The sequence below is a fragment of the Chiloscyllium plagiosum genome, chromosome 4 (assembly GCF_004010195.1).
Source record: "Chiloscyllium plagiosum isolate BGI_BamShark_2017 chromosome 4, ASM401019v2, whole genome shotgun sequence".
Classification (NCBI taxonomy): domain Eukaryota; kingdom Metazoa; phylum Chordata; class Chondrichthyes; order Orectolobiformes; family Hemiscylliidae; genus Chiloscyllium; species Chiloscyllium plagiosum.
In genome coordinates, this window is record NC_057713.1 from 37,017,567 (window position 1) to 37,042,577 (window position 25,011).

Here is a 25,011-nt window from a genome sequence, read left to right on the forward strand (position 1 = left end):
GCCTACTCCCCACCTCCTCTCTCTTCTCCCTCCCCCACCCAAACATAGTCTCTGTTGCCTTCCCTCCCCAACCCCCACTCACTATCCACCAATCCCCGGAGATCTTTGATTTTAAATTATTTTTTGCAGAGATTATGAATATGATAATGCACCCATCAGTGACATTGAAGGGATCCTAGCATGGATAATTTTACTTGTAAGGTAACAAGGTAGAGCAGGCTTTGCATTACATAATACAAGGTGTGTATGGAAAAGGACGTGAATCCATTCTTGGGGAAAAACGTTTAAAATCCTCAATCACAGCTAGAAACAAATGATTTTATTTTGCTTTAGTCTGTGCTATATTAATTTGTCCAGTCACATCTGTTTTTGAGAGAACTTGGATCCATAAAATGCCTCTGAATCAGTGTTTTCTTCCTGAACTTTACATCCTGTCCAGAGTGTGTCAGATTTTTAACAGCAGTGAGCAGTAATGTTGGTTGGATTTTTAACTAATCCACTAAAAGGATGAAATTGTTAACAGTGTATCGTCTGTCTGCAGATGAAAAATATCTTTGGTAGTTCCTTCTTGACTGTGGGGTAGTGTAATTTGCTTTCAAGACTATGGGTTTCAAATATTACAAACCAAGCGTGCAGTATAGCTTTTATACAAATGCAATTGTTTGCTATAATTAAACAGTTCCATTCACAGCTCCTCCAATAATGACTTGAGCAAAATCTAAATCTTGCAGCTATGTATTGTAAAGAAAAAAATCCAAAAATACATCCCCTTTAATTTAAAAAAAAAGTCAAATCCTTTACCATAAATAAAAATAGAGATTGCTGGAAAATCTCAGTAGGCCTGGCAGCATCTGTGGAGAGAAATCAGAGTCACTTTGGAAGGTGGGGGAAGAAGGAGGCGACAGGGAGGGAGAGACTGAGGGCGGGTTAGAAGTAGAGACACACTGGGAGGGGGTTGGTGTATGGAGAGAGGCAGACATGCGAAGGATCACTTGACCTGAAATGTAAACTCTGATGTCTTTCCACTGATGCTGCCAGACCTGCTGAGCTTTTCCAGCAATCTCTATTTTTTTCAAATTTACAGCATCTGCAGTTCTTTTGTTTTTTTTTAATCCCCTACCCTTAACTTTTTTGTGATTAGATCTTTAATTGAACGAGTCATAGTGATATTGTAGCTTATCCCCTGCCTTCCTGGACAGAGAACAGAAAGCAGGAAACTTTCTGCCAGTTAGCCTAACATCGGTCATTGGGAAAATGCTAGAATTAATTTCTAGGCAAGGCTTAGAATGTTGCTGGGAACGGAGGGCTTGAGTTGTAAAGATAGGCTGGGACTTTTTTTCACTGGAGTATAGTAGGTTGAGGGGTGACCTCATAGAGATTTATAAAATCCTGAGTGCTATAACCAAATGAGCCATCCAACCACCTTTTACCCCATTCACTACTCTCTGGGAGAAAATAAATTCCTTCACATCTTAAACTAGGTCTTTTTCCTAGGGTGGAGGAATTCAAAACTAGGGGCATATTTTTAAGATGAGAGGGGAAGGATTAAAAAAGGTTGTCCCTCATATCCTTTTTATTTGTGAACTGAAATAACAGAGGAATTGTTGGATGCAGGTACGGTTACAATATTTAAAAGACATTTGGATAAGTACGTGAATAGGAAAGGTTTGGAGAGAAACTGGTCAATTGCAGGTAAGTGGGACTAGTTTGGTTTGAGAACATGGTTGGTGAGGACTAGTTGGATTGAAGGGTCTGATTCCATGCTGTGTGACTAAGTAGCAGGACATTTTACAAAAAAAAGCTTAACACGATCAGTTAACATGGTTTTGTGAAAGGGAAATCCTGTTAAATAAATTAGAAAATTGTGTACATAACAAGCAAAGTTAATGAAGGATAACTGATGGATGTAGTAAACTTGGATTTTCAGAAAGCGTTCAATGAGATGCCACAAAATGTTATTGCATTAGATAGGAGCTCCTGGTACTGGGGCATGAGTTGAGGCTTGGTTAACACACGTAACAAAGAATTGAGCTTAATAGTTTTTGCAAGTCGGAAAGACATCTATCTAATTAATGACTTAGAGGTGGCAGAATGTAATGTATCCAAATTTGCTGCTCATACAGAAATAGGTAAGGTATGTTGTGATGAACATTAAAGAATCTGCATGGGGATATAAATCGGATGAGTAGGCAAAAACTTGGCAGTTGGAGTTTAACGTAGGAAAGTGAAAGGGCATGCAATCTAGTAGGAAGCATCAAAAGGCGCATTTATTTAAATTACAACTTCAAAAAAAGTGTAATGCAGAAAAATCCTGGTATTCTTTTGCAAGGAACAAAGTTAGCATGCATGTACAGCAAGTCAAATTTAATTTTGTTTTTTTTTAGGGATATGGCGTTTAAAAACAGTCAAATCTTGTTACAATTATACAAAGTTTTGGTGAGGCTGTGTAAAGTTTGCTTCCTTCTCAACCTCTCCTCACATCTGAAGCATGCTAATCCTCTTGCTAAACCATCAGCAGTCGTCTCTCCGTATTGAGAGCAGCCCAACAATCTGATTAAGAATGTGGTGACTTCTCATCCCTTTAGTCAATGTCTGGAACTCTCTACCTGAGTTGTGGAAGTTAGTTCACTGAAATTGTTTTGAAGAGATAGGTAGATATTTGAAATATCAGTGAATTGATAGCTATGCTGAGCTGGTGCAAAAGAGAAATTGAAGTCTGGGGCAGATTAGCCATGATCTCGTTGGATGTTGGGACAGGTTTGAGAGGCCAAGTAGTCTACTTCGTTCTCTTATGTCTTTATGACTCCGGTCTGTTCTTTACTACTTGTAAAGGATGAACTGCAGTAACTGCCCAGGTTATCTTTCTCTGAGGCCTCCATTATTCTGAAGCATGAACAACAATGTTATGGGACTGGTATTGCTTCCATCTTCACCTTGGTTTTAATCTTTAGGACTCGGTATGTAAAGGCTGCATGTGACTGAACTCAAATTCTCAAAGCAGTCAATGCTGAATCCTGCAAATCTAAAAACTGGAAATGTGTAGCAGATCTGACAGCATTTTTGGAGAGAAATTTTATTGGAGAGATATTTTATGTCAATGATCTTTAATCAAACTTGAAAAAGTTAGGAGTGTATTAGGCCTTGAAGGAATGGAAAAGGAGCAAAAGGAAGAGCTATGATCAGTTGAGAACAGAGAGAACAAATTTACATGAAAATTCTTTGCTTCTCAGGAAAGCTGTATAGTTAGACCATAAGATTAGTAGCAGAAGTAGATCGTTTGGCTTAAGTCTGCTTTGCCCTTCAGTGAGATTATGACTGGTCGAAGTATTTCTGTCAAGCCCCTTCCCAGTCCACTCCACCCAACTGTGCCCTCATTCCCTTTTAATTACCATAATTTAAATTTAGAATAGTTGTTTGTGACCCAAGTTTCTCCCCCTCAAACTGAGTGCTAAATTCCACCATGTTATTGTCACTGTTTTTGAGGAGGTAATTTATTAAACTTGTCTCATTCCACAATACCAGGTCCCAAATAACCTGATACTAATTTGCATCCAAAACACATTGCACTAGAAACTGTCCTGAATATGCTGTTAAGACTTTTTTTGCCAAATTGATTTTCCTAATATAAACGAAGATTAAAATCACCCATGATTAAATACTTAGCATATTTTACATGCCCTCATTATCTTCTAGGTTTTCTGTTTTTATAACAGAGCTGCTGTTAGGGCTTATTCCCACCAGAGTCAAATTCCTGTCATTTCCAGTATCCACTCATGAAATCTACAATCTGCCATACAAAATAATTCTTGCTGTTGTGTGTGTTCTATCTTGAACTAATCAAGTACCTCTCTAGCCTTTTCCTTGCTGCTTGTCCTTTTGAAACTCCACATACCATTGATTATTTATTTCATAGTTTTGATCTCCTTGTAACTGTTGCTGTAATACTGTAGGACCATACCCATTAATCTGTGCTGTACAGGGCCCTTTTACCATCGTTCTGCCAATGTACTGTAAAATAAAAACCCATTCCTTCCACACCAAACTTTGAACCTGCATTTAACTCATTGACTTTATCGACCCAATGCCAGTTTGCACGTGGCTCGATTTAGTTATCCTGAGATTAACACCTTTTTTAAAGGTTCTGCTTTTTACTTTCGCTCCTAACAATTCAAACTCTCTGAATCTCCTTTCTGTTACTATAGTGTTGTACCAATATGAATGACAACAACTGGGTTCCACTCTGGTTCTTAGGAAATATTCTTGACACTGGCACAAGAGAAGCAACACATTGCATCTCTGATAATGCAGTGCACTCTCAGTATTGTACTGGAATGATTTACATGTTCTTCTTTTACATTGTTTTATTACAAGTTGGATGCATACCAAATGAAACTTTGTTTTCAATTCACATTATGATTTTAGCTTTCTCCCACTACCCGCTTCTTCAGAAGTGGTCTTAAAAAGTTAAATAGTCTTAATATTATTTCAAATGTAAGTGATTTCCAATCAAGCTGCTTTACATTTATAAAAATGACAAACAGCTGCGGTTCCAAAACAGATTCTTGTGGCACACTAATAAACGGACTCCAGGCTGAATATTTTTTCAATCAATCACCACTCGCTGCTTTCTTACAGAAAGCCAGTTTCTAATCCAAACTGCTAAATCATCCTCAATCCCATGCCTCTGCATTTTCTCCAAAAACCTACCACGTGAAACATTATTAAAGGCTTTACTGAAGTCCATGTACACCATGTCAACTACCCTACCCTCATCCACATGCTTGGTCACCTTCTCAAAAAACCTCACGAGGCTTGTGAGACACGACCTGCCCTTGATGAAACCATGTTGACTATATGCAATCAAGTTGTTGCTTGTTAAATGATAAATCGTATGTCTTATGGTCTTTTCCAAAACTTATCCTACAACAGAAGTAAGGCCTACTAGTCTACAATTAGTAATTTCTACTGCTCTTCTTGAACAAGGGCACAATATTTGCAACCCTCCAGTCCTCTGGTACTAAATCTCTAGACAATAACGATGCAAAGATGAAGGCCAATGGCTCCGCCATCTCCTCCCTAGCTTCCCAGAGAATCTTTGGATAAATCCCATCTGGCCCAGGGGACTTAGCTACTTTCACACTTTCTAGGATTTATAACATCTCCTTCTTATAACATCTCCTTCTAGGATTTATAACATCTCCTTCTAGGATTTATAACATCTCAATCCTTTTCTAGTCTAATAGCCGTATCTTAGTCTTCTCATCTACGATATTCTCCTTTTCCAGAGTGAAAACAGAGAGAAATATTTGTTTAGCACCTCTCTGATCTCCACAGGGTCCACACACCACTTCCCACTTCTGTCTTTGACTGGCCCTAGTCATCCTTTTATTTTAGATTAGATTAGATTACTCTGACATACCTACAGAAAGCTTTAGGGTTCTCTTTTATTCTACCTGCTAAAGACTGTTCATATCCCCTCCTTAACTCTTTTTAAATCCTTCTAAACCAATTAGATTAGCAACCCACCCAGACCCATTCTCCCACCTCATATTTACCCCTGACTAATGCCCCTAACACTATGGGCAATTCAGCATGGCCAATTCACATGACCTGCACATCTTTGGATTGTGGGAGGAAACTGGAGCACCCGGAGGAAACCCACACAGACACTGGAAAAATGTGCAAACTCCACACAGACGGTCGTCCAAGGTAGGAATCAAACCCGGGTCCCTGGTGCTGTGAGGCAATAGTGCTAACCACTGAACAACCGTGTTTGTCCTGTAACTCTCTAACTCTTCTTCGCCTCATCTGAACCATCTCATCTCAATGTCACAAAAGCCTCCCTCTCTACTTAACAAGAGATACAATTTCTTTAATAAACCATGGTTCCCTTATCTTATTACTTCCTCCCTGCCTGACAGGGACATAACTATCAAGGACATGCAATATCTGCTCCTTTAACCAGCTCCACATTTTGATTGTCCCCATCCCCTGCATTTTGCTACCCTATTCTATGCCTCCTAAGTCTTGCCTAATCACATGATAATTGTCCTTCCCCCATCTATAGCTCTTGCCCTGTGGCATGTACCTATCCCTTTGAATCGCTAAACTAAACATAACTGAATTATGGTCACTCCCTCCAAAGAGCTCACCCACCACTAAATCAAACATCTGCTCTGGTTCATTAGCAAGTACCAGATCCAATATGGCCTCCCCTGTTGACAGTCCTTCAACATACTATGTCAAGAAATCCTCCTGCACACATTGGACAAAAATTGATCCATCTGACTTACTAGAGTTATAGCATTTCCAGTCAATGTTGGGCAAGTTAAAATCCCTCATAATGACCACCTTGTTCCTTTCACTCCTACCCAGAATAGTTTTGGCAATCCTCTCCTCCACATCCCTGGAACTTCGCAGAGGCCTATTTTTAAAAAAAAACTCCCAGCAGTGTGACCTCTCCTCTGTTTCTAACCTCCACCGATACCACCTCAGTAGACTGGACCTTGTCAAAAGTTCTTTCAGCCACCATTATACTATCCTTGACTAACAAACCCACACCTCCCCCTCTTTTACCACATTCCCTGACCTTAATGAAAGATCTAAACCCTGGAACCTGCAACATCCAATCCTCACTCTGCTCTATCCATGTCTCAAATGGCCACAACATCCAAGGTACCTATCCAAGCTACAAGCTCACCTACCTTTATTCTGGATATTCTTTGCGTTGAAGTAGACTCACTTCAAACCAGCTTGCTGTCTGCCAGCACACCCCTGTGACCGTGAAATACTGTCCATGTTCTCTCCCTACTCTCATCCTCCTGTGCAATGGAACTGCACCACAGGTTCCCACCCCCCTGCTGAGCTAGTTTAAACCCACCAGAATAGCACCAGAAAATTTCCCCTCTGGTTCAAGTGAAGACCATCCTGTTTGTAGAGATCTCACCTTCCCCAGAATGAGCCCCAATTATCCATATACCTGAAACCCTCCCTCTTGCACCATCTCTGCAACCGCGTGTTCAGCTGATATCTCTCCTTGTTCCTCACCTTGCTATCATGTGGCATGGGTAACAAACCAAAGATGATAACTTTGTCCTAGCTCTCAGCTTTCACCCTCATTCCCTGAAATCCTGTCTTGCATCCTATGCGTCTTTCTACCTATGTCATTGGTACCTATGTAGGCCACGACTTGGGGTGTCACTGTCTCCCTTCAGGACCCCAAAGACACAATCAGAGACATCATGGACCTTGGCACCTCTGAGGCAACACACCAAACGTGAGTCTCTTTCATTCCCAACAAATCTTCTATCTGACCCTCTAACTATTGAGTCACCAATGACTAACACTCTCTCCTCCTTTTTTCCCCCTTCCCTTCTGTGCAACAGGGACAGACACTGTACCAGACACCTGCACCCCAACACCTGCCCCTGGTAAGTTATCCCCCACAACAGTATCCAAAATGGTATACTTGGTTTTCAGGGGAGTGACCTAAGAGGATCCCTGCAATGACTGTTTTATTCCCCCTTCGAGCAGTTACCCAGCATTCTTCATGGCTCAGAGTAATTGCTTCCCTGTAACTCTTATCTATCGTAGACTCTGCCTCTTGAATGATTCGAAGTTCATCCAGCTCCCGCTCTACTTCCCTAATGGAGGAGCAAGAGTTGGATGTACTTCCTGCAGATGTACTTCGATGGGACACTAATGGCATCCCTCACCTCAAACATCATGCAGGAGGAACATTCCTCTCCCTGCACTGCTATCCCTGCTAGTCCCCTTATCAGAAAGCAAAAATGAAGAAGCTTATCAGATGTGTCTCTGGTGTTTAAGGTTAAAGGAGGTGGTTGGGTGGGAGACCCTACAAAGGTCAGGTGTTGGGTTTAGAAAATACTCAGTTATATAGTTGAGGGGATAAAGTCCCTCCTTTCCCAGAAACCTCTTCTCCGATGTCAGATGTAAAGATTTAAATTAGTGACACACCTTTCCCGGCAGGCCCCTGGTCCAAGCTCCTACTCTTCCTGTTGCTGAAAACAGAAATGGAGGGTTCCTTGAGGTAAGGTTTTCAAGATTTAAATTAGTGACTCACCTTTTCCGGCAGGCCCCTGGTCCAAGTGAATAAATGAAAAGTAATGGCAATATCACAGATGTTCCGTATGACACTTCAAACTCTTGTTAGCTCTGCAAGAGCAACCTGTCTAGTCCTGCACATACTTTTACTTTTCCATTTGGTATTTATCCAATTCTGTCTGTTGTGAAAGCCATAACTCTTTCAGTTCAAGTAGTACAGTTTAGATTGTGACTGCTTGCTGTGCAAAAGAACAAAGCTTTTTCCTCACCTTTAGCTGTTTTGCTGGCTTCGTTTTAAAAATGTGTCCCCCAGGTTTCAGTCCTTCCTCCACGAGGAGCAATTTGTCTCTTCTGTCTATGCAATATGTTTCTTAAGTACTTCTGCCAATTTTCCTCTCAACCTTCTCATCTGTGATTTGAATAAACCCAGCTTTTTGGATTTTATTTATTGTACACTTTTATATTGCCTCTGTGTTTTCCTTCCGAAAAGCGTCACTTTACACTTCTACATTAATTTTATCTGAACTAATAAGACTATACAGTCATAGTTGAAACGACTTCAGGATCCTATTCCTATCTAAACATGCATTAAGAGCTAATCTGTATCCATCTCTATTAAGTTCTTTTTCCTGAGATTCTTACACACTTGATGCAACTGCAACATGCCGACTTCTGTGAACAAGCAAAGTTTATTAAGTACAGTACAGTACATGCTTTGGAGAAACACTGAAGACTACTTGCCATGCTTGCGAGGTTTGCATTGGGGTCGGTCTGTCTGAACAAAGGAAACCGTTCTTCCTTCATACAAAATCTTTACATCACAGTCAGTAATGCTCACAAGACAGCCTCCAGTCACTCCCTAACAGTCACATGCCACTCATAATACAATGCAGTGACCACCTCACCTCCAGAAACAGTGTAATGCAAATCATCCCTTAATGGCCAGATCTGGTGTGAATTATATTTTTATTAACTACAGGGGGTAGTCATAATTCCAACTATAATGTTCTTTAGAACCTGAACGGGATGAAGGCAGTGTAAATCATCCCTGAATGGCAAGGGATGGGAATGTAAACCTCCCACATTCCACCTCCAAGATAAAAAAAACACAACCTTACCCCCTGGACATTCAGTTTCTTGCACATCAGTAGAGCAAATTAACTCTAATGTCTCCTCTCCTTATCAGTACGTTAACATTATCAAACAGGTACACAAAAACTTTCCTGCACCTTTCCTGTCTAAAATTCATGTCTGTTGAGAAGTCTCCCTGAAGTTCAGGCCATCTTTCCCACTGCCACCACGAAATTTAAAGCATTCAGCCCTGTACATGCAACTTTAACTCTTTTTTTTCTCATCTTGACCAGAAAGTTTGCCTTTTGCTCTACGGTGCTATTTTTCCCTCTTGCTAAATTCATCATTGCCCTCCTCAAACTCACCACAATCCTTGCCCCACAATCCTTGCCAACTGTTGCCCAACCTTCCTTTCTTTTGCAAAGTTCTTTTTAATGGGTTGTTAACATAACAACACTTACCTAAGCCTATTCTACAAAGCTGTTAAAGGCAGATGTAGAGCAATCACTTCAGTTTATTTGATTTGTAGGTGGTTTATTTTGAGTGATATAGTTCTATTGCATACAACAGATATTGGATTAATTGAACTGCAGTAGGGTCAATATTTTGAATAATTTGGAGGGAAGAAATGACCTCATACTTTCCATTGGGTATTTATTCCGTTCTGTCCATTGTGAAAGCCATAACTGTTTCAGTTCAGGTAGTGCAGTTCAGATTGTGACTGCTTGTTGTGAAAAAGAGCAAAGCTTTTCTTCACCTTTTTAGCTGTTCTGTTGGTTTCATTTTAAATGTGTCCCCTATGTTTGAGTCTTTCCGCCACTTGGAACAATTTGTCTATGTGATTCTTCAAGGTGCTTCTTCATTGAGAAACAGGAAAGCAATGGAATGGATTGAATAACACTATTAAACAATTGGCTAGGCAACATTGAGTGGAAGAGTCAGCTGAGCTAAATGGTTCTGAATTATAGTTACCTTTTTTAAATACAGAAATGTGACAAGGTCACAAATCAAATGACAACTGTAACAATGGAACTATGTAATCAAGAAACTTTCAGTCAAATGATACTGTGGCTTTTTCAACTACCTAAGCAGGTGGAATGTTTTTTTTTGTTTAAATGGAAGAATGCCATTACTGACCATGTAGAAAATAGTCAGTCGTGGACAGTTAGAGAAGAGGATTCTACCAGTTGAGCTAAGCTTGCATTTGTTCAACTGGAGGCATTTAGCACCTTGTCTCAAGCAAGTGATTAGGTTTTTAAAATTTCCCTATTGGGGTATGAGCATCACTAGCAGTACTGGAATGTTTTGCCAATGGCCAGTTTCCTTGAATTTAATGATGCGACTTTGTTTTACTAGGTGACTTCGCAAAGGAAGTGAGAGTCAACTAAGTTGATTTGTAACTGGAGTTTAATGGACAAGTTTGGATGAAAATGGGATTTCTTTCCCAAAATTATTTTAGTTTTTAAATTGTAATTTAGTTGTCCGTCACTTTTATGGATATCACAATTTTTATTTCCAGATTTTCAAAGTTTTCAAACTGCCAGTGGATATTACTGACTTGTATTTTCTGGAATATTAGTTTGAACTGTTAAATTACCAGTCTTGTAACAAGGTGTTGAAATGTGTGCTTGCACACGCTATAATAATCCCACTAGCTCAGCACTGTTGTTCAGGTAAAGAAACTTGTAGATGTGGCTAGTTCACACTGGCTGTCAAATTCAGTTATCTAGCAAACTGTTCCGTATTTCTCCAATATTGGCCTTCCACCAAGTTCCTATGAATAAGCAACAAATGCTGATACTGTGCACATTTTGAAAGATTACAAAATTTACAAGTCTCTGTATGGTGAGATATGTAGAAGTACATAACTAAAAGTCAGCCATATTTGTTTATACTTAAATGAGATGGAGGATTTTGGAAATAATCAGAAGTAAATTTTAAAACTGCTCTTAAATTTAGATGTGGAAACAAATGAGAGATTTCAAAAATAAGGCAGTTATGGAACAGATGTGGGAGAAGAAAAAATGGGAGAAATGTGCAATATGCTTTCATGAGCAGCGGTATCCCTTTGTCACCTGTATGCTCAACAGATGCATTTGAATTTTGGGGTTTTAAAGCATTATTTTCAATTTTTTTTTTCAGGAAGCAGGACTGAATGCTTTGAATTAAGGATGATCTAAATCTGGATTGCCCCATATATACTCGAGTGATAGTCGAATTTTTAAAAATTACATTTTAAGGTTAAATTTATGGGGTTGACTATTACATGGACGCTACTTTTTGAGGGACTGACATTCATGCCTGTCAAAACTCATACTGTATCATTAGCAGAAGCCCAATTGATATCTAAACTAATGAAGAACAAAAACACAAATTATGGTAATATGAGAATCCGGAGCAGAGCGTGACAGTCGGCAGACTGGAAAACCTGAAGCAGTGTGGGATGACGGGCACACTGACTCATAAATGTTGATCTGTTATCTGAAGAACTAGGGTTGACTTTTACACAAGATATTTGGAAAAGTCCAAATTTTTGACAAAAAAAGTCGACTTTTACACGAGCTCAACTATTACTCTGTGATAAACTTATGGATGAAAACGAAATAGTGTGGGATAGATGGGCTTTAGAGTGCTTTCACAGATTGGTGCAACATTGAGGGCTGAAGGGCCTGTATTGCGCTGTAATGTTCTATGTTCTAGTATATACGGTACGTAATCTGGAAAACCAATTACTACAAATTGATATTTAGGGGTTAGTACTGCTAAACTTGGCTACTGTGTTTGGTGGCAAATTCATTCATGTGAATGTTGAGTCTGAGTCAGCAAGTCATCAGCCTTCTGGAATCTGAATTAAAACCAAGCCAATTTAAAATAAAACTCATCCTTACATATTGGTAAGAGGTAAGAAAGCTTTTTAAATTTAGCTCACTGAAACTGGCAGTGCAATTAGAAGAAAAAAAAATCTTGTGTTCCAATACTTAACTTTCAAGTTCACGTTTTCAAGTATTTTATGAAGTTGTTAGCTTGACATCAACTGTAAGAATAACATTGCAGTCAAATTTATAGAGGAAGCAATTGAAAGTTGAGAGGAAGTATGATTCCAAGCCAGTGCAGATTTATAAAAGGCAGGTCATGGACATCAGATCTGTTGAATTTTTTTTAGGATGTGATTCTGTTTAATGTTTTGACTTTCAAGTGCAGTTCGCTAAAATTCAGTCAAATGATTTGAAACTAAAACACAAGCTCAAGGAAATGCTGATATTGCCTAATCAAGAGTGGTGATTGTAAGTTTTTTTAACACGTTTTAACAATTAGAATGAAACTATACAATACAAATCCATATTTTTGATGGAGCTTTTAATCATCATTTAAAAGAAAAATGATTTTAGGATTGTGGGGCCGTGGTGCATTTAGTTGCTGAATGGTAGTGGGTCGAGTTGAACCTGAGCAGTCCTTGAAATGCTGGTGCTTCTACAATGGTCGGCAATTCCATGATTCTGGGATAAGAAAGAACAACAAGAAAAAAAACCCTTGATTGAAAAATCCAAACTAAATATCTGAGCATTTCATCACCAATATCCCCAATATTCTCACTGTATTTTTCAAAGTAAGAGATGGCTAGTCTGTGGACACATGGTGTGCTAATCCTGGGAACTGTCTGATAAACCTTTCCAACTGCATACTATCCCTCCTCTTGTTTCATCCCAGGTTAAACGAACAATTGTTTCTGCCTCTCTCCCTTATGTCTGACATTTGATGTAAAGGGATGTTGAAATAGTATATTCAAATCATTTGTGTATTTAGCAAGGTAATAGTGATAGGAGTGGAGAAGTATATTGGTGTGATGTTTCCCTCACATTTGTGAATCAGACATTGAGCCTTGTATGATCAGTGGTCTGTTCTGGGTAATCACATGCTGGAGTTTTAAAAACTCTGCCTATTAAGAATCTCCATGTCCTGTGGCTCAAAGACCACAAACTGGGCACGGTGGCACAGTGGTTAGCACTGCTGCCTCACAGCGCCAGAGACCCGGGTTCAATTCCCGCCTCAGGCGACTGACTGCGTGGAGTTTGCACGTTCTCCCCGTGTCTGCGTGGGTTTACTCCGGGTGCTCCGGTTTCCTCCCACCATCCAAAAAAAGATGTGCAGGGTCAGGTGAATTGGCCATTCTAAATTGCCCGTAGTGTTAGGTAAGGGGTAAATGTAGGGGTATGGGTGGGTTTCGCTTCGGCGGGTCGGTGTGGACTTGTTGGGCCGAAGGGCCTGTTTCCAGTAATCTAATCTAATTAAACTGGAAACCTTGCCTGATGAATCGCATGCTACTGCATACTGTCTTTATACGTAGAATCCCCACAGCATGGAAACAGGCCATTCAGTCTAACATGTCCATGACAACCCTCCGAAGAGTATCCGACCCAGACCCATCCCCTTATCTTATACCTGTAACCCTGCATTTTCCATGGTTAACGCATCTAACCTACATTTCCCTGGACACTGGATAATGTAGCACATCTTTGAACTGCGGGAGGAAACTAGAGCACCTAGTAGAAACTCATGCAGACACAGGGAGAACACAGTCTCCTGAGGCTGAAATTGAACCCAGGTCATGGCACTGTGAGACTGTGGTGCTAAACACTATGCCACTGTGCTGCCCACACATAAGACTGTGCTACATGTGACATAGAATCCTTGGTGTAGAGCAAGCCGTTTGACCCTTCGAATCCACACTGACTCTTTGAAGAGCATCCCATGCAGACCCATCCCCTACCCTATAACCATGCATTTCCCATGGCAAAGCCACCTAACATAATGGGGCAATTTAGCATGGCCATTCCATCTAACCTGCATATCTTTGGGTTGTGGAAGGAAACTGGAGCACCCAAGGAAACCCACGCAGACACTGGGAGAATTTGCAAACTCCACACAGTCACCCGAGGCTGGAATTGAACCTTGGTCTCTGCTGAGAGACAAGCGTGCTAACCACTGAGCCAGTGTGTCCTTGGGGTTTACAGTGGCCCATGAGTATTGCAACGGATCAAAGCCAAGAATCTTTCTATATCAGGTGTTTCAGAAGATTTTTGTGACTTCTGCAAACTCCATTCAACCTCATCATCCAGGCTGCCAACTTCCAGTTTAATAACACTGCCCACATCTGTTCAAACTTTGATCCATAACTTTGCCACCTTCAGACAATATTATAATACTCTCCTGACAACTTCCCATCCTCTAACCAACACACATTGTGTCAGGACTAGAAGAAAATAGTGATAACGGATTTTGGAATTGACAAAAGGTTATTGACCTGAAACTTATTTCTGCGGAGAGAGGGTCAGAATTATCATGAGCAGCAGAGCATTTACAATGCTCTTCTTTTTACCTCATTCCAGCATCTGCAATGTTTCCCTTTTGTATCACAATGTTGTCAATTTCTTCAAAATGAGTTCAGGAAATTGGCAGTTCCTCAAATGTCGCTTAAAAAGGTGTAAATATGACCAGAGCAGTGCTATTGTTGGAGCCAAATTAGCTTGTGGTGTTTGTTTTAAGGGCGCATGTAGCTTCAAATTATGATGGTATGCAGTCTGGAGTTTCTGTTTTAATGATTCTTAACTGTTCAGGAGGTTGCTTGCCATCATTATGGATTAATCTATATGGTTGCCATGGTACAGCTGCAAATTGCTATGTAATTATTTGTTTGGTGTCTGTCAGGTCAAATTCAGTTATCCTTTCCTTGTAATCTGTACTGGCCATGGTAAGTTGCTTCTAACCAACATCTCACCAGAGTGACTTCATAATCTTTTTCTCTATCATATAGAGTCAAAGAGATGGACAGCACGGAAACGGACTCTTCGGTCCAAATCGTCCATGCTGACCAGATTTCCTAACCTAATCTAGTCCCATTTGCCAGCACTTGGCCCATATCCCTCTTAAACCCTTACAGTCTCCTCCACTTCCTCTGGCAGCTCATTCCATACACGCGCCTCTGCATGAAAAAGTTGCCCCTTAGGTCCCTTTTAAATTTTTCCACCCTCACCCTAAACCTATGGCCTCTAGTTCTGGACTCGCCCATCCCAGGGAAAAGACCTTATCTATTTACCCTATTGACTTGTTGGGCCGAAGGGCCTGTTTCCACACTGTAAGTAATCTATCTAATCTATCTATCTAATGTAAGTAATCTATCTTCATGCCCCTCATGGTTTTATACACAATAAGGTTTCACACCTCCGCCTCTGATGCTCCAAGGAAAACAGCTCCAGCTTATTCAGCCTCTCCCTATTGCTGAAATCCTCCAACCGTGGCAACATCCTTGTAAATCTTTTCTGAACCCTTTCAAGTTTCACAACATCCTCCCAATAGGAGGGAGACCAGAATTGCATGCAATATTGCAAAAGTGGTCTAACCAGTGTCCTGTACAGCAGCACCATGAGCTTGCAACTGCTATACTCATGTCCTGATTGTATTTCTTAATTTAGGCTAAGTGAACTTCTGCAGATTTGGATCTGAATCTGTAATAATCCAAAGGGATATGGGCAGACTAGATAATGTATGGAAGTGGAAGAAGTTGCTAACATGAAAATTGTTAATTTAGCACAAATGAGAGTTGTACAACATGTGAATATGTTCAATATTAAATCAGGAAATCGATCTAGGGATTGACTGATTATGAACATTCAAGCTTGGTGTTCATAGGCAGCAGAGAAGACTAGGAGTTGGGGTATGTTGCTGGAACTGTGACTTGGAACTCAGAGGGTTATGTTGACTTTTCACCATACCTGATTAGGTGAAAGCTGGTGTTGTATATTCAGGTTTGTAGGAAGCACTTAGTAATACAGGAAGGCATTTAGATGAGGTCTGTAAGGTAAATTACTGATTTTACAAGGACTGATATGATGAAAGTTGCTCGGTGTGGGATTTTTCTTTCTGGAAAAGGAGGATGGTGGTTAATTGTATGCATTTTTGCAACATGGCAATGATTGTAAACTCCCACAAACAGAAATGAAGGCTTTCACAATAATTTGTTTTCACCTCCTTCCAGGACTCGACAGTCAATTAATGAAGCCTGCATATTGCCACCCTTTTGTGAGGCTTCCCCCCCCCCCCCCCTTTGTACCAAATGTCTCATTTCTTCTGTACTAAGTCCTTTAAAGGGTTTAATGATGCTAACATCCAATGGTTGCACCATGCTTGTAAGGCCTTCAAGAATCATTGCAATGTCAGTATTGTTAACTCAAAGTTCACTGATAATACCTTTTTTCCACTCTGATCCAAACCAGTGAGCTTTTTCCCTTTCTACGTCCACCTGGTCACATATTCCAGACCTTCTATATGTTTTTACTCCTATCTTGTCCACAGTTCTGTTCCCTAGCATAGCAAAATTCATTAGTAGAAAGTGAGGACTGCAGATGTTGGAGATCAATGTCAAGAATGTGGTGCTTGAAAAGCACAGCAGGTCAGGCAGCATCTGTGGAGCAGGAGGATTTGTGTTTTGGGATTTCCTGAAAGATTTTCCTGATGAAGGGTTTATGCCTGAAATGCAGATTCTCCTGTTCCTCGGATGCTGCCTGGCCTGCTGTGCTTTTCCAGCACACTCTCAATATCAAAGTTCATTGGTGTTTTGTCCATATTTTCTACCCGTTTTTCTTCCGACTTCTGATCACAAAGCGATGGAACCATGTTAACCTGCCATTAAGTTCTCGTTGGCATTGGGCAATCTTGGCTTTCTGTCTAAGCAGTAAATCATACCTTTACATAAATGTACTGCACCATCCAGCACTGGTTTTGAAATCCATCTCTTTTTTTTTTGCTTCATTCTTGGCGCACATTCTTACAAGTTGTCGAGTCACTATGCTTCCATTCTGATGACACTGATTTACCCAATCAACAATCTTTTCTTCTAGTTTTGGCCACTTATTCAGTTTTCCTCAGTTGGCATACTAATATTTTGAGGTAAAAACAATGACTACAGATGCTGGAAACCAGATTCTGGATCAGTGGTGCTGGAAGAGCACAGCAATTCAGGCAGCATCCGAGGACAGGCAAAATCGACGTTTCGGGCAAAAGCCCTTCATCAGGATATTCCTGATGAAGGGCTTTTGCCCGAAACGTCGATTTTGCCTGTCCTCGGATGCTGCCTGAATTGCTGTGCTCTTCCAGCACCACTGATCCAGATACTAATATTTTGGCATAGTCTTTAACTGGATAGTTTTTTTCCTGCAGTCTCTATCAAGTTTTTCAGAAACATAAAACTCCCTTGCAACTACGCTATTATTGTTCTTCTTTGCAACTTCAATAACTTTTAGTTTAAACTGTGTTGTATACTTGTTTCTTTGTGATGCCATTTTTGTCAAAAATTTTGGAGGTTTACAATAAGTTCAGAGTACAACTGTATGTGATACCTACTTATAAGAAACTGAGGCATCAGCAGGAAACTAGGTGGAGTGCTGCCATAAGATACTGTAGATATTTGCATGCACAGGTCAAATATATGTATGTAAATATTACATATATTTTTGTGTGTGTATATATATATATATTATTGCACAATGTATATACAGTTATCAACATTCAATTTAATGATTTGTGGTGACACAGGTATTGAATCAAAAATGTGTATTTGAAGCAAAAATGCACAAATCATGCGTTTTTAAGGCTGCATATACGGTCAGGAAGAGACCCCTGAAAAACTAGGGTTAACTTATACTCAAGGTGTATGAAACATACCAGATGTTTTGGCCAAAAATAAGGGGTCACCTTATACTCAAGTACAGGTCAACTTCATGTATATGCGATAAACAATTTCTTGAATGCCTCAATTGAACCTGCCTCCACCAGGCAGTGAATTTCAGACCTGAACCACTTATGATCACACTTTTTTTCTTTGGCGAATCATTTTAATCTATACCCTCTCATTTTTGATCCTTGTACAAGTGAGAACAATTGCTCCCTATCTACTATCGAGTCCCTGATTTTGAAAACTTCAGTTAGACCTTTCCTTAGCTACCTTCTCTCTCTAACTTCTCATCACTTGAATCATTCTTGTAAAACATCTTTGCACTGTCTTCCAGAACTATGTACATTATTCTAGCTGAGGTCTAACACTGGTCTGATGCAAGTTCTTCATCACACTTCTTTGGTTGTGTACCCTATATCCCTATTAATAAAATGTCTGATGTATAGGAAATCTAAGGTGTTTTCTTTGCTGTCTTCACCTGATATGCTGTCTTCAATGGAATGCACATATACATTCACATCTTCTTTTAGAATTGTAGCCCTCATTTTATATTGTCTGTCTATGTTCTTCCTGTCAAATGCTACACCTCTCTTCTTTGCATTGACCTTAATGTACCACCTATCTGTCCACTTCACCAACTTGTCCATTTCCTTTTTTTGAGGTTTTAATCAGGAAATCCAAGTGCCCCAATACTGACATATGGCGAGCTCCACTATAAATGTTCGTCAGTGTGAAAAATATCCATTGATCGTTAAGGTTTCTTATCACTTAGCCACTTTTGCATCCATGTTACTACTGTTCCTTTTTTTTAATTGAATTAACTTTTCTCGCAAGTCTATGCAGCCCTGTATTGAATGCCTTTTGAAATTCCATGTACACCGCATCAACTGTACACCGCATGTACCCTCTCGATCCTTTCTATTACCTTTTCCAAAAAAAAATCAAGATAGAGGAGTGCTTATTTTTCCCCTTTAGCAATCAATGTTGACTTCCTAATCAAACCACATTTTCTTTTGTGACTAATTTTATCCCAAATATTTGTTTCTGGAAACTTGTATTTCCAGAAGTTAAACTGACTGGTCTGTAATTGCGGGACTTATCCTTCAGCTTTTTGAACAAAGCCTCATTAGGGACCAAAAGGTAATTTTACAAGTTGAGGTGATGGTTCAGTTCTCCACTGTTTTAATTCTTTGTTTGAGTCAAGGGAAGACTGAAGTATTGCTTCCAGTGTTACTGTTTCTTTCAGTATCTATCCTAGGAAGCATCTCCTCTTGTTCCAGTGTCTTGTGAACTCTATCCAACACTAATTAGCTTTTGAACCCTTCAAGTGGCAGAGTTTCCTCCTCCTATTGCCCAGGTAGTATCTTCCTCCTTGGTGAAGATCTGAAAAATATTAATTTAACACCTAAGTCATGTTCCCTACCTCCTTTATGTAAATCCCTTTTTTGCGTCCCTAATCAACTCTACTCTTCTATCACACTTTTTCATTTTTCCACAGGCGTATAAATAGTAAGACTTTGGGATTTCTTTGTTTGCTGCCATTCTTTTCTCAATTCCTTTTTGATCCTCTAATATGTTTTTTCACCTCCCCTCTGAATCTTGTTTTCCTTGTGGTTCTCAATTGTATTTTGTATTTGACACTGTCATAATCAAACGTTTTTTCTTAATTTCTATCACTTTGTCATCTGGCGGGCTCTGGATTTGTTTGCTCTCCCTTTTTGTGAGGGAATGTACATTGACTGCACCCAAACTAATCTCATCTTTGGTAGCCCATCGCTCAGTTACAATAAACCTATGGTTCCAGTCTCTCCAGCATGACTCTTTACTTGCCCCACTGACTCTTCTCCAATTTATTTTTCTTCTGGATTGACCATTGCAAATTTCCACCATCATAGTAAATATTATGACGATATGCTCATTAACTCTTCAACATTCCTCCACTAAACTCGATCCATTTTCTGAGTACCAGATCTACCTGAATTCTGTTGGACAGCACACTTACTGCAATGGGAAATTCTCCTGAACACAATCCAGGATCACCTGCCCCAGGCTCTCCCTTACCTAAATATAGACTGTGATATTGATAATTTAATTAAAGTCCTCCAGTATAACTATATAACGTTGGCATCTCTCTGTAATTTCCTGCCGATCAGTTCCTCTATATTCTTGCCACTTATTGGTGGTCTATCAACTATACTGAGTAATATTTTTAAGAAAACAACATTTTAATCTCCTATGTAACCAAATAGATAGTTTTTTTTTCTTGGACTGAGACATCTTTCTCCAACACTGCAATACTCTGCTTGATCAATACTTTTTGATTAGTTTCTACCCCTTCCTTTTTGTCAATCTTTTCCGAATACCATGTACTCTGAGGTATTTAACATGTTTTTTCTACAACTGACATACTTTACAAAAAAATTAACTTGCAAGGATTCATTACGGGTAGTTTCAAGTTCATGTGAAACTTTTTTTGGGAGTAATATCCACAGAAACTGCATTTAAGCAGGATCCTCATTCCTAAATCCTCAAGAAGTCAATCAAGTTAGTCCGGTACAGTGGATCGAATGTTTCAAGGCAACCGTGTTAATATTTAGAATGCCAATTTGGGTGAGGTAAGAGGGTGGCTGAAGCCTGCAAGACTTGAGCAAAAAAAGCATTTGGCACCTTTTTAGCAGAGAACTAAAATGCAATGAATATTTTGAGCACAGATGGCTGTGGTACAGGCAAAGAATTTTATGCAGTCTAATGTTTGATATTGACTGAATCTGGCAAGGTATGGCATAGCCTTGAAAGGATAAGGGGCTTGCTGCATTTCCAATCTACTCATGGTTTGAGGTTGGAGTCAACGTAACAAAATTATTTTTAATGGTTTGGATATAATGGAAGTACAGTTTCTGATGATCAGCACTGTTTTTTTCCTCTCTTTCTCCTCCTCCCTCTCCCCCGCCCCCTCTTCTTGCCCTCAGCCCAGGCTACTGATACTCAGCAAAGTAAGTTGCAATCAACTCTGCTTTCTTCTACTAGAACAATAGTTGTGCGATGTCTTTATTTGTTTTGGCCAAGGTACTTGTGCAAGTATCATATTTTAAGTGTTTTAATGCAAGTTAGTTCTCTTTGCTACAATCCCTGAAGCAGAAATGAATGCAGTGGAATTAATCCTTTTGAGTAGCTGCCGATAAACTCTGCTTCCTTTTACAACAAATGTGATTTTTACTGGGACCAGCTATACGGAATACAAGAAAGGAAATATTTAGAAATTTGCATGGTGATCTCCTCATTGGGCTGATCAAACACTAAGTGATTTCCATCCACTTTGTGTTTTACGTAGTTATTGTTTCCTGCAAGTATGCAGGTTCCACAATGCACTGTTACAGAGAATGTTAAGCCTTTCATTTTTCCTTTTTTCAGGACACTGCTGTTCTTAGGATGGCTGACTTGGACCTGAATGATGCACTACATGAAAGCACTCCCAATGTCGAACCAGAAATTAAGAGGGATTTCATTGCTTCTCTGGAGGCAGAGAAATATGATGATGTTGTTGGAGAAAGTATGACGAAAGAAAGTTATGTTCCACTGCTGGATGATGAGACAAAATCGCCTTCTTCAGAAGCTAAAGACAATGTTATGGTGCACTTGCATGAAGAGACAGCACCTGAACAAAGTGATGGGGGCCAATTGGCAGAACGTGAGTTTGTGCATAATGAGCTTTAGATCAGGGCAGCAAATGGAAGCCCTCACTGACTGGTATGACAAAAGAACTTGGGTATTTGTAAACAGTTTTGTATTATCTAGCATTTGGTTTTCTATTTAAACAATTCCTGTGTATTTATCCAGTACAACTTAATGAGGAATTGGAATGAGAAATGACCATTGTCTGTTTGTTCTACAAATATTTAGTTATTCATTTGGTCATTCAGATTCCTAAAACTAGTTTCATATTGAGTAATTTCAGCTGTTAGAGATCAGTATAGCAACAGGAAATAGATAATTCAACCTCATAACCTTTTCAAGCATTTTTGACTTTTTCAGTTAGATTGCAGCTAATTTGTATACTGTCTTCATTTTGTACTCCTTAGTGCCCTTGCCTAGTTAATCTGTTGTGAAACTTGAATTGATCCTGCATCCACAGGCTTTTAGAAACGTGTTCTAAATTTCGCTATCATTTGTCAGAAAGTGTTCTGAGTTTATTCCTAGACTTTTTAAATCACCTTCAATTAAAATGCAAATAGCTGCTAACCATTGTGAAGACAGTAATGTGACTGTACACTTATTTTCATAAAATCGACTATATTTTCCCATGCAGGAGGAGGGTCACTGGATATGAAACATTAACTTTGCTTTATCTTCACAGATGCTGCTAAACTTGCTGAGTTTCTCTACCAATTTGTTTTTGTTATATAGATTCTCTTTATGTATGGTTGCCAGTAATTTGCTAGGACATTGGCATCTGTAATAGTTGCTTCAGTGCTGTTTTGTATTTTTTTTGTTTTTGTATCCTTCAATAATGGACATAAACTTCTTTTCTTTCCTCCTGCCCTTTCTTGTTCATCTTTATTTCCTGTTTGCCTCAGGCACATAATTTGTGGCATCCCTTTGAGCAGCTCATCCTAATTACTATAAGCTTTTCAGCCTCAACAACTATAGCTGAAAATCATGTGTAGTTGGGAATTTAGTATAGAAGGGAAAAAGTGATGCTGCTTTTTTTCTATTCTTTTAATATGAGACAGATTCTATAAATCATATGTCTCTTTCCAGGAATAGAGGATAATTTCTAGTAGAGGGTAGCAGTTAGAGTTTGAAGAGCTAGAGATCTGAATCTGAATTTTTATTACATTCCAAATAAAAATGGTTACATTCTGGAAAAGAAGGCAGTGTTTTTTTTATCTTATCTGAGCTTGGGCATTTCCATCAGGACCAAGACAGTATTAATTAAAATATTACACTTCTAAGCAGAAGCAAGAATAAAGGCATGTTTAACTATAACTCCACAAAGGTAGCAAGGCAAGTATTCCAGCTGTAGTTTGTGGATTCTAAAGAATGCCAATGTAATCTACAACAACATTTCCAGTAAGTGCTTGGGTTTCAGCAACTGTGATTAAGAGTTCATAAGTGGGTGGTTAAACTTCAAACACTGTGCTACCTTTTAGTGAAATTTGCCCAGACACTGGTCCCCTTAGGATAATGTCTTCCGATTTGGTCTGTGATCGGGAACAGTAAGGTGTGCTTGTGAGTGAGGCAGTTATGGAGATTGAGACAGTAGAAGTGGAGGAGGCTTAGCTATTCCAAACAGATTCTAGGTTCTTGAGTAAGAGATATAGGAGGTGAATGAGATATTTCATCTTGGCATCATGGTGCAAGGATCTGTTCATGTAGGAGAAATGAATAGAAACTGTAGGAAACAGTGTAGTTGGGGGATAGGTGCAGTTCTGTGCGACTGAGCGTTTTGAGTCCAGAAGGCTGTACTGCCCAACTGGTGTCATGGTTTCAGATATCTGCTCTATATCAGAGAGGACCTTGTAGTGGTAGAGGAAGGATCCCATGATCTTGTACCAATGACATCAGACGACGAAAGAAGTTCTGCTCATGGAACGTGAGCAACTAAGGGCTAATTTTTAAAAGCAGAGCCTCAACGTTTAATAATCTTTAGATAATTACTGGAGCCATGAATAAATTCACATTGTGTAAACAAGAGCACAGTGTTAAATATGTGCAAAAAAATTGACATAAATAAATAGGTTTTGATTTGTGGAGCACTAACATCAGTACTGGGAAAAACTAAGAACTGAATCGTTGGACGGCTTTCATCTGAACATCTGAATGGTCCGAGTACAATGGTGAGTTATGAGGCATTCTTGCCATCATCCCTCAAATAATTGTATATGTGGAAAACTATACATTCAGCTAGGCATTAGGTGATAGCTATCTTAAGGATAGTTTTGTGTACATCTATAACCATGTTTCGTGCAGATCATTGAAAATGATAAATAACCTCACCACTAGCACAGGAGCAATAATTTATGTAATTATATAATGAATATAGTTCCACCACTTCAGTTGCCCTACTGTTGTTCTGTATGTCACTATATCTTGCAACAGTGTTAAGATCTCCACACAACTTAATGAATTTAGGCTTATGTTTCCACACAACCTACTGAACAGTTTGAGTAACAAAATTATTTTCATAAAGCACTTCTGACTTGTTTAGGGGAAAAAAGAAAAGTTGAGCAGAAAAGTTTGGGGAGGGAACACCAGTATTTGATATAGACAGCTTATTTTTGACTTAATGGTGAGGTAAATGCACAAGTCAAAGCTCTGCATTGTTCTAAATCTGAAGGCTTTTGGACAGGAGAAGGTTATTGGAATGGGTATCAGCAAGCGGAATTTTACTTTGTAGCTTTGCACTGAGAACTATGCTTTGGAGTGATAAATAAACAAGATGTAGGCCAGGATTGGAAGAGATTTGGGAGGGTGGGGGGGACAGGTTTTGGAGGAGCTGAACTATATGAAGATGGGAAGAAATGCCAGAAGAGCATTTCAGTCTGTAGGCGTGAATGAGGGATTTGACATTAGATGGGCAGAAACAAGGTTGGCGGTGACATAGACTGCACTTCCGATTCTATGTTCTGACTCAGCAGTCTGACTCAACATGGGGTATTGTCCCAAGGGGATGATGGAATCAATAATGGAATTTGAAAAAGATGCTCTGGCCCTCTTACTGTTTAACTAGGGAAACTTTAGCTGAATCAAGGGTAGCATACTTGCAAAGGCGTGACGCATTTCTCCTATTTATATTAAGGTTTACCACATTTGAGTACACCAGGTATGGGCAAGGGAACATATGGCTGTTAAGGAGAGAAAGGAGTGCAACTGATTTTGATGTCAAAGCAGAATTGGACTGTAGGCCACCTAGCAAACCGATGTCAATGGTAATGCTTAAAGGACAATAGCTTGACTGTTTAAGGTTCTTCATTAAAGTACCTTCAGTGCAGGTGGAACTGGAGACATCTCAAGAAAGGGAAGAGTAAATGAAGGACACATGCAAATGAGAAAATAATCAGTAGTCCAGTAGACGGGACTATGGTGATTGCATACAGGGAGGAAGTTGAAATTACATGGACCATTGATTTCTTCTGATACCATGCTTT

At 39.5% G+C, this 25,011-nt stretch overlaps 1 protein-coding gene across 11 annotated transcripts in view; it reads left to right on the plus strand.

The window, feature by feature from the left end:
* The window catches only part of LOC122548961 (microtubule-associated protein 4-like), a 416,046-nt gene that overhangs the window by 101,888 nt on the left and 289,147 nt on the right, over positions 1-25,011 (plus strand). For 10 of the 11 annotated variants that reach the window (XM_043687987.1, XM_043687988.1, XM_043687986.1 and 7 more), the window contains one exon: positions 21,275-21,551. In XM_043687987.1, coding sequence (XP_043543922.1) covers positions 21,293-21,551 — 259 coding nt within the window. In that variant the 5' untranslated portion in view covers positions 21,275-21,292. Of the gene's footprint in view, positions 1-20,832; positions 20,857-21,274; positions 21,552-25,011 lie in introns of those variants that run through there. The other variant, XM_043687989.1, reaches the window with a different exon arrangement.